This window comes from Lissotriton vulgaris, chromosome 4_1 (assembly GCF_964263255.1).
Source record: "Lissotriton vulgaris chromosome 4_1, aLisVul1.2, whole genome shotgun sequence".
In the NCBI taxonomy this organism is placed as follows: domain Eukaryota; kingdom Metazoa; phylum Chordata; class Amphibia; order Caudata; family Salamandridae; genus Lissotriton; species Lissotriton vulgaris.
The window spans coordinates 1,117,968,863-1,117,983,092 of record NC_141691.1 but is presented as its reverse complement, the minus strand read 5'-3'; the positions used below and the strand labels follow the sequence as shown (position 1 = coordinate 1,117,983,092).

Below are 14,230 nucleotides of genomic sequence, written 5' to 3'. Positions count from 1 at the left end.
GGCATTGCAGTGCCGGCACCACGAGTAGCAAAAGCCCAATGATGAAGCATGACACCCATTTGGGTTTGTGAGGGCTTTATCTTCCAAACGGATTCCCCTGAATCAGTTAATTTTCCAACCTTCCTTTCCCTGACATTTCCCTCTTCAGAAAAAGCCTCCCTTTATTGGTTTAAATACCAGACACATCCTCCAATATGTGCGCAGACCTTGTGCATAAACTTGGGGGACGCATTCCACTTCCCTTGGCAGCTGTTCCTCGTTCCCAAGGCATAGCTATAGGGCATAGAGGCAAACTTGTTACATCATTGTATGACGCATGTTATGTTAATTTCACCTTAGTGGCAGTTAGTGGGTCAAAGAGCACAAGAAAGGAATCATTTGCCAAGAAGTAATGCTGTTGCTGAATAAAACTAGTCTTGTGACAATAACTTGCAAAACACAACATTGTGAGCAGTTACTATATGTGTTACAGATATTGATATTTCAGACAGGGAAACCCACCAGAAGTATTTTGGTGCCATTAAAACCTTTTTTTCCTCTTTAGGATGCGATGATTCACCTGGTAAAGATCTCCCGCATTATCCGTACACCTCAAGGAAACGCCCTCTTGGTTGGTGTAGGTGGATCTGGCAAGCAGAGCCTTACAAGACTGGCCTCGTATATTGCTGGATATCAGAGCTTTCAGATTACACTGACAAGGTAAATACTTGCAAAATACTGTACAGACATAAGGTATCAAGCTTGTGTGTCTGCATACTGTGAGAACACCTAGATACACTTGTGCCCGCCCCCTCCACCACACACATCAAGGGGAATATGTATTAAAACATCGTTTTGCGAGTCCTTAATAGTGATTTTTTGCGAATCACTATTAAGGACTCGCAAAATTCAATGTATGTAGGAATCGCATTAATTTATTATTTATTTTTTTATTTTAAACATTTATATAGCGCAACTGATACCTTGCAGGCTTCCTGCCGCTGGAGAATACTCTACTGAAGAAGAGACCGAAAGTATATAAAGGCGGGGAAGTCTAAGGGAAAAGCCAGGTCTTGATGCGTTTCCTGAATGGGAGAAGTTGAGGGATCTGGCGTATGTCAATGGGCAGGCTGTTCCATAATTTGGCCGCTGCGACCCTGAAGGATCTACCCCCAGTTCTGGCTTTGTTGTATCTGGGCACCTTTACCAGATAAGCCGAGGATGATCGCAGATCTCTGGTAGGAGTACCACAGAAACAGAGCCTGCAGGGGCCTGAGCCCGAGTCCATGCAGAGCCTTGAATACAATGCAGAGGGACTTGAAGGCCACACGCTGCTTTAGGGGTAGCCAGTGCAGTTCGGCCAGTGCCGCTGTGGCTGAGGACCTTCTCGACCAGCCAAGAGCCAGCTTGGCCGCGGCTGATTGAATTTGTTGCAGCCGGTCCAGTAACGTGACTGGAGACTCAAGGAGCAGGGCGTTACAGTAATCAAGGCGACTGAGAATCGTACACCTGACTACCAACGCCCGGGCTTGTGCAGGGAGAAGTGGCATAATTTTTCGCAGGGAGCGTAGCAGAGCCGTGCAAATCCCCACTGTTTTTGCCACCTGGGTTTCCATACTCAGCTTGGTATTGAGCATGACTCCCAGGTTGCGGACCGAGGAGACAGGTTTAGGTTTCTCCCTTGTCTCAGGAGGCCAGAAGTCATTCGGGAACTGGCGAGATAGATTGGTGCCAGCACAAAACAGAACCTCTGTTTTGGAGGCGTTGAATTGGAGAGAGTTTCTATGGAGCCATCCAGCCGTCTCTCTAAGACAATCATGGAAGGAGGTCAAAGAGATGGAGTCTTCTCCTTCCCAGGAGAGAATGAGCTGGGTGTCGTCTGCGTAGTTAATTGTTTTTAACCTAAATGACTTAATTAATGTGATCAGCGGTTTAAGGTACACATTAAAAAGGATGGGACTGATGGAAGATGCCTGGGGAACTCCCTGTGGCACAGGTGAGAAGGCGGATTGGAATGGGGGGAGGGAGACAGCCTGTCTCCTGTCCTGCAGGTAAGAGTGAAACCAAAGCAAAGCTGTGCCTTCCACACCAGCTTCCCTGAGTCTCAGCAGCAGCGTCCTGTGGTTGACCGTATCGAATGCAGCAGACAAGTCCAGCAGTATTAGTGCTACTGGCTGGCCCCTGTCTGCACGCATGCGAAGATCCTCCATGGCTGTTAAAACCGCAGTTTCGGTGCTGTGGGCAGGGCGAAAACCGAACTGGAGATCGTCTAGAAGGTTGTTCTGCTCAAGATGAGTGGAAAGGCAGAAACTGACCCATCGTTCCACTACCTTCACAGGGAAAGGCAATAGGGAGATGGGACGATAGTTAGAGAGACAATCTGGGCTCAGGGAGGGTTTTTTCAAGAGCGGAGTGACAAGCGCCTGTTTCCACGGAGTTGGGACGTAGCCACATTGCAGAGACTGGTTGCATATTTGGCGCAGGATGCCAAAAAGTTCTGTTCTGTAATTACGATTCCTACATATTCCTTAATTGCAACTCGCAAATTACGAATCGCAATTAAGAAATACCTTCCCATTCATTCCTATGGGCCAAGAGGCCCGTAGGGATGAATGGGAAGACATTCGCAATTTGCGAGTACCCATTAGGTACTTGCAAATTGTGAATGCAATTTCAAGGGTGCAAGGGTGTCAAAAGGACACCCTGTTGCACCCCTGAAATATGTATCTGTGCACATGTGGCGCACATACATGCTCTAAGGGAATATATGTGCACCACATGGCACTTTGAGAAATACAAAAAAGTGCATTTTTCAAAGAAAACCCTGAAGTTGGTGGTAATTTGTGATTTCTTAAGTCAAAATCGCACAACTTGGGTGCTTCCTACATTGCATTTAAGGAATCGCAATGATTCCTTAAATGCATTCGCAAAATAGGGAAGTGAACATTTTCCGATTCCCATTTTGCAAGGGGCCTTTTGGGATGATACATCCCAAAAGGCTTTTTCCTGTTTGCAAACGTGTCGATTCTGAAAATCGGCCTGTTTGCGAACGGGAACTGGGCTTGATACATATGCCCCCAATTGCACTCACACTCAGACAAATGAGGTCATTATTTACTGTCTTATCTAAATAAATGAGCAACGTTTGATTCACATTCTAAAACTCAGTTCGTTTTCTTGCCCTTAGTCTCAACACAGAGAGAGGTCAGGTATTTTCGGAGTCTGGGTGATAATTATATGATCTTAAGGGTTGGCTTCTCAGGTTCGCCACCGCGTCTGCAACAGGAACAGAATATTACTTCAAAATATTCGAAGGCGTTATTGTTTCAGCGGTGGCGGAAGGCACGCCCGCTTCTGTTTATTTTATTTATTTATTTAAAGAGTTTTATATAGCGCTGGCTGGACCCGAAGGTATAAGAGCGCTTTACATGAGAATCAACAATCAACGATGTAACAGAACAAATTCACACATTACACAATACATCAAAAAATAGGCAATTCAATTAGGAGGGGAGAGAAAGGAGAGAGAAGTAGTGGAGGGGACAGAGGAGGTGAGAGAGGGAGGATAAGGGAAGGGACAATAAGGAGAGACGAAAAGAAGTCTGTCTAAAAACCGACTGGGTAGGTGATGACCAAGGAGGGAATTCATGGCCCATCTCCCTTATAGCTAAACCAAGTAGCTCCCTCGGGTATCAGACAAAATAGTTCAGTCTCAATACATTGAGAGAGGAGAGCAGGAGAGACATAAATAGACGGAGGATGAGGAAATAGAGGACAGGAGAGACGAAAGGAAGTGGAACAATGTGGTTCAACAGTATAACAGAAAAAGATCAACAATTACACATTACATCAGACAATCAGCAATACATTAGGAGAGGAGAGAAAAGAGAGAGAAAAGTAGTGGGGGGTAGGGAGAAAGTGCGAAAAAGGGAAGAGACAATATGGAGAGACCCAAAAAAGTCTGTCTAAAGACCGACTGGGTAGGTGACGACCAAGGAGGGAGTCCACGGCCCATCTCCCCTATAGCTAAACCAGGTAGCTCCATCAGGCATCAGACAAAATAGTTCAGTCTCAACACATTGGGAGAGGAGAGAAGAAGAGACATAACCAGAGGGAGGAGACGTCAGGAGAGACAAAGGGGAGTGGAACAATGTGGTTCAACAATATAACAGAAAAAGATCGACAATTACACATTACATCAAACAATCAGCAGTACATTAGGAGAGGAGCGAAAGGAGATAGTAAAGTAGTGGGGGGTAGGGGAGGTGAGAAAGTGAGGATAGGGGAAGAGACAATAAGGAGAGAAAGTCTTGTCTAAAGCCCGACTGGGTAGGTGACGACCAGGGAGGGAATCCACGGCCTATCTCCCCTATAGCTAAACCATGTAGCTCCATCGGGCATCAGACAAAATAGTTCAGTCTCAATGCATTGAGAGAGGAGAGAAGGAGAGACATTATTAGAGGGAGGATGCGGGAGGAGACGACAGGAGAGACGAAGGGAAGTGCAGCACTGTGGTTCAACAATGTAACAGAAAAAGATCGACAATTACTCATTACCTCAAACAATCAGCAAAACATTAGGAGAGGAGAGAGAAAAGTAGTGGGAGGTAGGGGAGGTGAGAGAGGGAGGATAAGGGAAGAGACTACCGTAGACACGAAAGGAAGTCGGTCTACAGACCGACTGGGTAGGTGACGACCAAGGAGGGAATCCACGGCCCATCTCCCCTATAGCTAAACCAAGTAGCTCCATCGGGTATCAGACAAAATAGTTCAGTCTCAATATATTGAGAGAGGAGAGCAGGAGAGACATAAATAGACGGAGGATGAGGGAATAGAGGACAGGAGAGACGAAAGGAAGTGGAACAATGTGGTTCAACAGTATAACAGAAAAAGATCAGCGATTACACATTACATCAGACAATCAGCAATACATTAGGAGAGGAGAGAAAGGAGAGTGAAAAGTAGTGGGGGGTAGGGGGAGTGAGAAAGTGCGAAAAGGGAAGAGACAATATGGAGAGACGCAAAAACGTCTGTCTAAAGACCGACTGGGTAGGTGACGACCAAGGAGGGAGTCCACGGCCCATCTCCCCTATAGCTAAACCAGGTAGCTCCATCGGGCATCAGACAAAATAGTTCAGTCTCAACACATTGGGAGAGGAGAGAAGGAGAGACATAACCAGAGGGAGGATGCGGGAGTAGAAGTCAGGAGATACGAAAGGGAGTGGAACAATGTGGTTCAACAATATAACAGAAAAAGATCGACAATTACACATTACATCAAACAATCAGCAGTACATTAGGAGAGGAGCGAAAGGAGATAGAAAAGTAGTGGGGGGTAGGGGAGGTGAGAAAGTGAGGATAGGGGAAGAGACAATAAGGAGAGACGAAAAGAAGTCTTGTCTAAAGCCCGACTGTGTAGGTGACGACCAAGGAGGGAATCCACGGCCTATCTCGGCTATAGCTAAACTATGTAGCTCCATCGGACATCAGACAAAATAGGTCAGTCTCAGTGCATTGAGAGAGGAGAGAAGGAGAGACATAATTAGAGGGAGGAGACGGCAGGAGAGATGAAGGGAAGTGCAGCACTGTGGTTCAACAATGTAACAGAAAAAGATCGACAATTACTCATTACCTTAAACAATCAGTAATAAATTAGGAGAGGAGAGAAAGGAGAGAGAAAAGTAGTGGGGGGTAGGGGAGGTGAGAAAGTGAGGATAAGGGAAGAGACTACCGTAGACACAAAAGGAAGTCTGTCTACAGACCGACTGGGTAGGTGACGACCAAGGAGTAAATCCATGGCCCATCTCCACTACAGCTAAACCAGGTAGCTACATCGGGCATCAGACAAAATAGTTCAGTCTCAAGTGTCGAGGGAAGAGGTTCACTGAGAAACAGTGTGGGGAAAAGGGGCAGGGGCAGGTGAAGGCAGAGGACAGAAGCTGGAAAGAGTAGGAGCGGAGAGGGGAGAGGGTTGGGGGAAGAGAGAGGGGGAAGATAAGATCAGGAGAGATAAGGGAGCGGTTGCCCGAAAGTCCGGCTGGGTAGGCGATAGTCAAAGGAGGGAGTCAAAAGTTACTCACCCCAATGGTTTGTGAGATAGTTCCTCGCGAATGTGGGGCTCTGCTTGCGTTGGTTGCTGAGGCAGAAGGTGCAGAACAGACTCATTAACTCTGCAACTTTATTCAGGTGGAGGTTCCTTTTGGATTTTGCATTGTACATTTAGGTGCGAGGAATAGAAAGGAATAACAACTCTGCACACTCTACGCAAACTATTGTCGGTCCCCCAATCCACCCCAACCTTTGCTGTACATCAAGAATTAGGGATGACCTACTTACCGGATAAACTAAAGTTAGCCCTAGTAATTTGCTGGTTAAAAATGTGGCTTAATCCACAACTTGACCTTAACCATAGAATCATAAGGGACTGTATGGCTCTGGATGGTGCAAACAAAATCACTTGGCTGTATTATATCAAGAATTCGTTAACAACAGTGGGCTGCCAGGATCTTTTTGACCACCCGGATAAGATCGTGAGTGCGGATCTGTTGCGGGTTAGAACACAGCTCTTGAATGTGTGGTCAAGTGAGCGAGAAGAGTTGGAGTTAAGAAAAACGACTGTTAGAACACACTATCTTTCAAAGACTGTGCCTTGGATGGAACCATATCTGGAAATTGTAAATAGGCTATTCCACCGTTTGCTTTTAACTAGGTTCCGATTTAACCTTATACACTTCTTTCTAGGTAATTCACAAGGGTGGTGTAAACAAAATGAGTTAGGGCCTTGTACCTGTGACAATTTTTCAGCTCAAGATACAATGCATTTCACCATGTTCTGTGAACACTATAACGAAATTAGAAAAAAGTTCCTATTTCCTATTTTAAAGAGAAAGGCATTTACTCAGGTTAAACCAGCCCTAATGTAGCTCCAACTCCTAAATGAGCCCTGTGAAATCTTTTACATAGCTAGTTTTTTGGTGGTGGTTGTTAGAATTAGAAAGCGACGCAACAGTTATTTTACATCTTTTATATATATTTATGTTTTTACAAGAGTAGTGTATATTTCTGCATTACAAGACAAATTTTATGAATTATTCTGGCTATATGTTTGTTTTGTAGGGGTCTATATTTGAATGTTCTGTACTTTTATGGTTTTATTTAACCGAATAAAGTGATTTGACTTGACTTGACTCTGCACACAAAACGGCTCCTAGCCAGTAATTCTTCTGAACTGTTCGTAAATTGCAGCTGTTTTTGACCTGCATTTTATCTGGTCATAATAATTGTTTGCACCTTCTGACATATGCCCAACATAAGTTAACCTCTGCAAGTGCTCATGTTTTTTATCTGCAAATCTTATGGAGTTTAGGGAAAACGTAATTTTTTAAAGTTTGGATTTTTTATATTTTTTCATAATTTGCTAAGTATAATTTTTCTAAACTGTCAAACAGCAAAACAAGGTTCAAAAGATGGCATTGTTGAAATCTAACTTTAATTCGAGCGGTAGGCTCATCAGATTACCCCATGGTATATAACGAGGAGAAAGGTTTCACACTAATCAGTTACTGCCTGCTGAGAATGTTCTGCCCATTATGTTTGGCAAAATGTATGGTATGCTCTGCTGCAAGTTTACTCCCCTGAGGAGCAAACTCCTCATCTCTGCTGGGTGGGACTTCAAGTGAAGTTGTGCATGAACCACGCAAACCTCGTTTCTCACTTCGCCTCCATCATGTTCTAATGCCAAGTTTATGGATTCAGCAGAAACAATAAAAACATTGCCTAGGGTAGACCACACATCACTAGTCTATGACGTTTTCAGAGGGGACTCCAATAATTTCCCTAGGTCGCCCGCGTTTATGGAGACCCTGTTCACCCCAGGGAATATGGGTCACTGATCCCTTTTTATGAGGCATGACACAGCCTCCCTCCCAGTAAGCATAGCTAATTCTGCTCACTGTCTGCTTTTGTCTGCCAATTGAACAAAATAGGATTTACATTGATAATGTCACTTCTCACACACTTACTGGTGTGAAACAAATACCACTATCTGCCCGAGTGTTCAGTGCATAACTTAGCTCCCTGTGCTTTTGGCAGAATTTGGAAGAGGTCAAAGGTTATAGCATTGTGTCATAGATCCTAGAGATTGAGAATAGCACTTTGAAGCTCTCCCAAACATATTTCACATTATAGTCTTGCTGCGAACCTCAGAATGATAAGAGCTCAACGTCTTTGAGTAAAACCTATTCTTTGGGAAAGGAAACTATGTAATTATTTCTCCCTTCAGGTGAATTAGGCCTCAATAGTGTGACACAAGTACAAAGAGCAAAACTGAGGGTCTTATTTATTGATAAGGCTGCTGCTAGTGTCTATTTGCAAGCTTCTGAAGAGCTTTAAGTAAAGAAAGAAGATAGGTCGATAGCTCTGTACTAGACAGTTTTAGGGTGGGTTGAGTGGTAACAGAACATCCGACTGTCTATGGGGAAATGTCTCAGCACATAGCAACATATTATCCACCCTCCTGTCAGAAGGATAGGTAAAGCTTTACTAGTGATTCTCGGTTGTCACACAACTTTAAACGAGGCCCCTTGTCTGTACCCTTTATATAAATTCACAAACACACCCATTCCAATATAGCACATGCAATCTGGAAATGTATTGCAGACTGTGAAACTGGGAGAACACTTTTTTCAGTTATAAAATGCACGTGACCGTTCATTTAAATGTGCACTACGTTTCTATTACCAGATGAGAGAAAATTCACTAGAGCTAATACTGCTAGTTTTACTTGGAGGAGAATTACAATATTTTTTTTCATGAGATTTGTATTTGGCCCTATTTACTAGAAGTTAGGAATCAAGCCAGCACCTCAAAATGCCTCTGTACACCTGCTTATCTAGGTCCTTGTTCTTCTGCAAGCCATAGATTCTAGAATAGTTCCTCTAAAGAGCCTTACTCTCTTCCCCTTACCTTGTGGGAGAGGACAAGAGGTCCTCTTATTCCTGAAACGTTCAGTAGGCAACGTTAGCTCAGAGTTCGGCTGCAGAGTTATTCTGGAGTCTCCTTTGCCCAGAGAGCGAGAGGGATGTTCGCATCCTTATCCCCCATTAGGGAATATCAGCAGGTAGCTGGGGTTTTTGGTTTTGCCCACTAGTATAATGGTAAAACTGGGCACATTATTCTCAATGCAACAACAGTTTTCTCTGAAATGATGGCGACTTTGGAATGTGACTTAGAGGTTTGGGTTTACCCTAACTGTGACAACTGTCCTTTCTAAGAGTCTCATGAATCTGAATCTTTTCCCACCTGTCCATCTAACAGACAACCCAGTCCATAAATGAAAGGTTCAGATTACATGGGAGGTTGACGTCAGCCCTGCAGCTTTCGTCAGGGGTGAAAGGCCAGATACCATGTTGATTATAGATTTCATCGCCCCTCATGCAAAGAGCCATCAGGGTAATCCTCTTCGCAAATATGTCAAGTTGGAGTGCTGGTGAGGGTGTAGCCTGTAGCTTTGTGTGTGCTTTCCAGTTAGTCCCATTGAGGCTGTACTTCTGTGTGTTACCAGGGGTGGCGGTCCGTGCAGTTAAGCGCGGTGGGAGGGTGGAGGAGGTCAACAGAAGACGGAAGAAGGAAAAATAAATGAATTCTATTCCATTGTCTGTTGACATGCTCTCCCGCCCTGCCCGCCCCACTGCGCTTACCTGCACAGACCGCTGCTGGTTACCAGTCCCACTACCTTTGCTGCAAGGGCACTACGGACCTGATTTAGATTTCGCCAGACAGTTTAGTCTGTCACAACGGTGATGGATATTCCGTCCATCGAAATATAAATGCCATAATATCCTATGGGATTTATATTGTGGCAGAGTGGGATATCCATCACCATTGTGACAGATTAATCTTCCTCCTAAATCTGAATCAGGTTCTAAGATGGTTACCCCCCCAGAGGATCATGGAGCCCACATGCCTAAGGGGGGTTTCTAAAGGGATTTTGAAGCAGCCCTCAGCATGGTGGTGGGTGGCCAGTGTGACTGTGAACAGTGGTACCCCTTTTTCCCTTATGTTGGGAGCCACATTGAAAAATATCACCTAGAAGCTAATGGGCACTACTTCTAGGCTATCATTCTAAAGTTCTAACGTGACAGCAGTGGTAGTATCTCTTCTTTACCGTCTCAAAGCTTTTACACCTCTTCAATTTCCACAGACACAATCCAGTGCATCTGTCATGGACAATGCAGGTTGACTGAGGACCCCCGATGCATTCATGAGGTTAGCCCCTCTGACAAAGTACAGACTGAGGATTTGGGTCTCAAATACGAAAGAATTTTGATTTTACACACATTTTGTCTTTCTGTTTGGGATTCCCCGCAGACTTCTGTACTTCTTAGTTACATATATGGTTGTTAGAATCCTGAGTTCACTTAAAATATGTCTCAAATTATAAAACCGTTAAGGAGATAAAAGATCAAATTGCATTTCAGCAAATGCTTTTTCAGCATAGTTCACATATACATTTCAAGTTTTGTTTTGGGTATGGTTTCTGTCATACATTACAGACCTAAAGTTGTATTAGATTTTACACATCTGGAACATGTCAAGCAGCAGGGACTGCTAGGGCAACATGTAATCTAACACCACAGCCACATTTTATAGGTAGATGTGACACTAAGCCCATCCCTCTTGATTCCCATAGCTGTGCTTCTTGCAACTGCTTGGGAGTGCTGACATGGACAGTTGCATTAACAAAGGGACCGTTTTGGCAATTTGAAAATGAAATAAGCATTTGCAATGCAATAGGTCTCGCATTGATTAAGTTTGAGCTATTAGCTTTGGGAAATATTGCAACACCAATAGCAACAGAAGTCTATAAATTGTAGGCCAAAAAAAGGTGTATTTATTTTTGTAGCAATGGTGACATGCTGCGCTTTAGATGAATATGCTTAAAAGTAAAGTGGGCCATACTGTGATTGCTCCAATAGTTAATTGTGGTGGTGTGTTTGCCTGGTGGCAAAGTGTGCACTGACGGCTGGTGGTGTGTGTGTCTGCAAGCGTGCACTGAAGGCTGGTGGTGTTTTTGCCTGGTGGAAAAGTGTGCACTGACATTTGTTGGTAAATGGATATGTAGACACAAACGATGGCCAATTGAGTCTCGAGGTAGGACATTTTATGAAGGAAACCGAGCTAAGGCTCCAATTAACATCAGTTGTGATGGTGCTTTCAGTGATGTGAACTTTGGTGTGCTGGTAACTGAGCTGAGACCAGTAGCTTATTCAGCACAGGACAGTGCACAGCAGTCTGTTTGGGAATGGCTTTGGGTTATGAACAATCCGAGTTTGGCTCCTTTTTCTTTAGGAACCCTTATAAAAAGTTGCAGCTAAGCCATGATTTGGGACACTCTGCCTCAGAGGTCATGTGCCAAACATCTTGTGATGTGAAGTAAAAAGAGCAGCAGCTGCATAGAAATATTTTGCTGCCACAAATTAAAAACAGCATTTCCTTGGTCACGGAAGATTTTACCTTACGCCAATAGTTCTAGCTTTTCGGACTTTCTAAGTATTTAGTTATGCAGTACAATATCCTTGGTGCAACAACATCAACTGTTGCGTGGCTAAACACTTATAAGGTGTCAAAGGCGAGACCTATTTGCCAGCCAATTATTGGTGTGGTTGTGTGTGTGGTTGTGTGTGTGTGAGGTTGTGTGCGTGTGAGGTTGTGTGTGTGTGTGGTTGTGTGCATGGTTGTGTGTAACTGTGGTTGTATATGTGGTTGTGTGTGTGGGTGTGTGTGGGTGTGGTTGTGTGTGGGTGTGGTTGTTGGTGTGGGTGTGGGTGTGGTTCTGGGTGTGTGTGTGGATGTGTGTTTGTGTGTGCTTGGTTGTGATTGTGTGTGTGGTTGTGTGTGTTTTGGGTGTGGTTGTGTGTGGTTGTTTGGTTGTGTGGTTGTTGGTTGTATGTGTGGTCTCGCCTTTGGAACCTTTTAAGTGCTTAGCTAAGCAGTTCATATATATATGGCATGGCCAATCGCAGACCAGAGAAAGGGCAGGCTTCCATGCTAATGGATGGTGAATTGTTCGTTAATATTGTAAAGTTATGAAACGTGTGGTAGTCACAGCGGCGCTGAAGACAAACGAATATTGTTTAACTGTAAAGGTTACAAAGCTTGCAAAAAAATACTCTGACAGCACAGATGGGTTTCCTGATTTTCCTACGTCTGTGACTCATTTGTAAATCTCATCTGTAGAAAGAGGACTTACCAAAATAATTTTTTTGTTGCGGCAAATAGTGGGGACCCTCCCTGCCCCCTGCACTAGCTAAACAAGAGGTGGAGCGCATTCAATCGACCTAAGAAGGATCAAGTGCTCAATTTGCCCCCACAACATTGCAAACCCTGAGCTTTACGTTGCATGCTTAGCTCTGCAGTACGTACATTAACCTAGTGGTCTGTATTATTGGATTCAGAAGGATTGAAGTCAGAGTGAGACGGTCTTTCAGTCTTTGAGACCGCACCCGTCATGCGAACTCTTTCTCTGATCTCAGCAGCAGGCACTGATAACGGTGATGAAAAATAGTATTTCCCGTTCCTTGATTTATCTCCAAACTGCCCCCAATACCCCAAATTCTCCCAGCAAACAATTTAGTTAATTTATGGCGCTGCTCCCTTTTGACTTCAGAGACAAAAACACATACTGGCAATGGTCACAATTGCAAAGAGAGATGGGCCAGGTTTAAGCCACTTTGCAGCAGTGAAATACAAGCCTCCATTGTAAAGGCACTCGATCTTATGATAGCACAAAACACAAACATAAGAAAGGCGTGATTAATTTCTTAACTTCTTTTGAATGTACAGTTCTGAAGCAGCACTGGTGGCATTAATGCTTGTTTCTCTGATAAGACATTGCCGCCTTCCAATGCTGTTAACTAGTCACAACTGCTGCAGGGGGCAATGCAAGGCCAGTAGCCGAAGGGATATGATAAACAAACATTTCCAGAAAATGCAGTACTAAGGATGTACATCTTTCCAAAATGGGAAAAGGAAACGACTCGTAAAATAAAACATTCAAAACAGGAAAAATCCGCTGGAAAACAAGCCCATATTTTTCAACAGTAAGGGTTGGGAGGTAAGCATAGCAGGTATGGGTGGGAAAGGTAAAGAGATGGGGAAAACAAGCAAATCAGCCAGTGACTGGTGTATGCTTAATCGCACAAACATCTCATCAATATGTAAGATTACATAATGGGATGGAGCCGGTCACAGAAAAACATGTCCGCCCTGGTGAATCCGCTATCGGAAAACATGCCAGCCCTTGTGAATCCGCTATCGGAGCCCCGAGTGCAGCAGGGGTTAAATACATATTTTTTTTTAACACAGTTTTCTGTGCAATGCTTACGCCAACGACATCAGTAATAAAACAAGCACTGACGACCAGCAGCCACGGCGCAAAGTAAACATTAAAAATTGGCCCAAGAAGGAAAACGGGATTTGCCTCCATCAAGCATATGATACCTGGTGAAACTTATTTGGATACACCTTGGGATGAAGAAATTGGGCAGATGGTCTCCTTGTTGTAGGCAATGTCCTTGGGTAATGGAATGTTACTTATTTGTTGAGGAGTTTTGTACTTTCTGACAAAAAAATGGGTCCTGACTCTAAGGTACATACAGCGTCCGTTCTGAGCATAGCGCATGATATAAGAATTCATTTTTCGTTGTTTAAACTCCTTACAGTGCTATTGGTAGCTCACAGCCATTTCAGAGCGCTAATGGCAGGACAACGCATACATACATTCACTTTACATATTGCGCATGCGTCCCCTGATAGACAAAAAAAAAAAAATACCTGAAATGCATCAAGCTTCCCCACCTGCCTGGTCCACCTGTGTCCTCACAAACGTAGCACTCCCAGAAAACACATGTGCACTCCCTGGTGACAGTCTGGTCACTCCTTTTAACTCCTCAGAGGTGCGCTGTGATGGACCATACCCTTTTGTTTCTTACATAACTGAAGCATCAGAGGGATGGGTTTTGAAGCAGGTAAGGGTGCTTCCAGTCAGTCAGTGCCAAGGGTCAAAGGAGTTCGACCAGAATGCCGGCAGTTGTGGTATTAATATGGCAGCCTTAAAATACAAGTTTTTAAATCCCCAATAAATTCCTCTTTTTGTAAACAAGACACCAAGGAAAAGGAATGCGCACCGGAACCTACGCCAAAACAGTAGCTGAATAACTAATAGAAAGGGTGCACCCACCAGGGGGCGGGGG

The 14,230-nt window shown here is 44.1% G+C and overlaps 1 protein-coding gene across 1 annotated transcript in view; it reads left to right on the top strand.

Annotated features, from left to right (window-relative positions):
* LOC147722959 (dynein axonemal heavy chain 5-like) overlaps positions 1 to 14,230 on the top strand; it is a 1,378,573-nt gene that overhangs the window by 670,303 nt on the left and 694,040 nt on the right. The window contains exon 56 of the mRNA XM_086965349.1: positions 545 to 699. Within this exon, the coding sequence (XP_086821475.1) occupies positions 545 to 699 (155 nt within the window). The remainder of the gene's footprint in view (positions 1 to 544; positions 700 to 14,230) is intronic.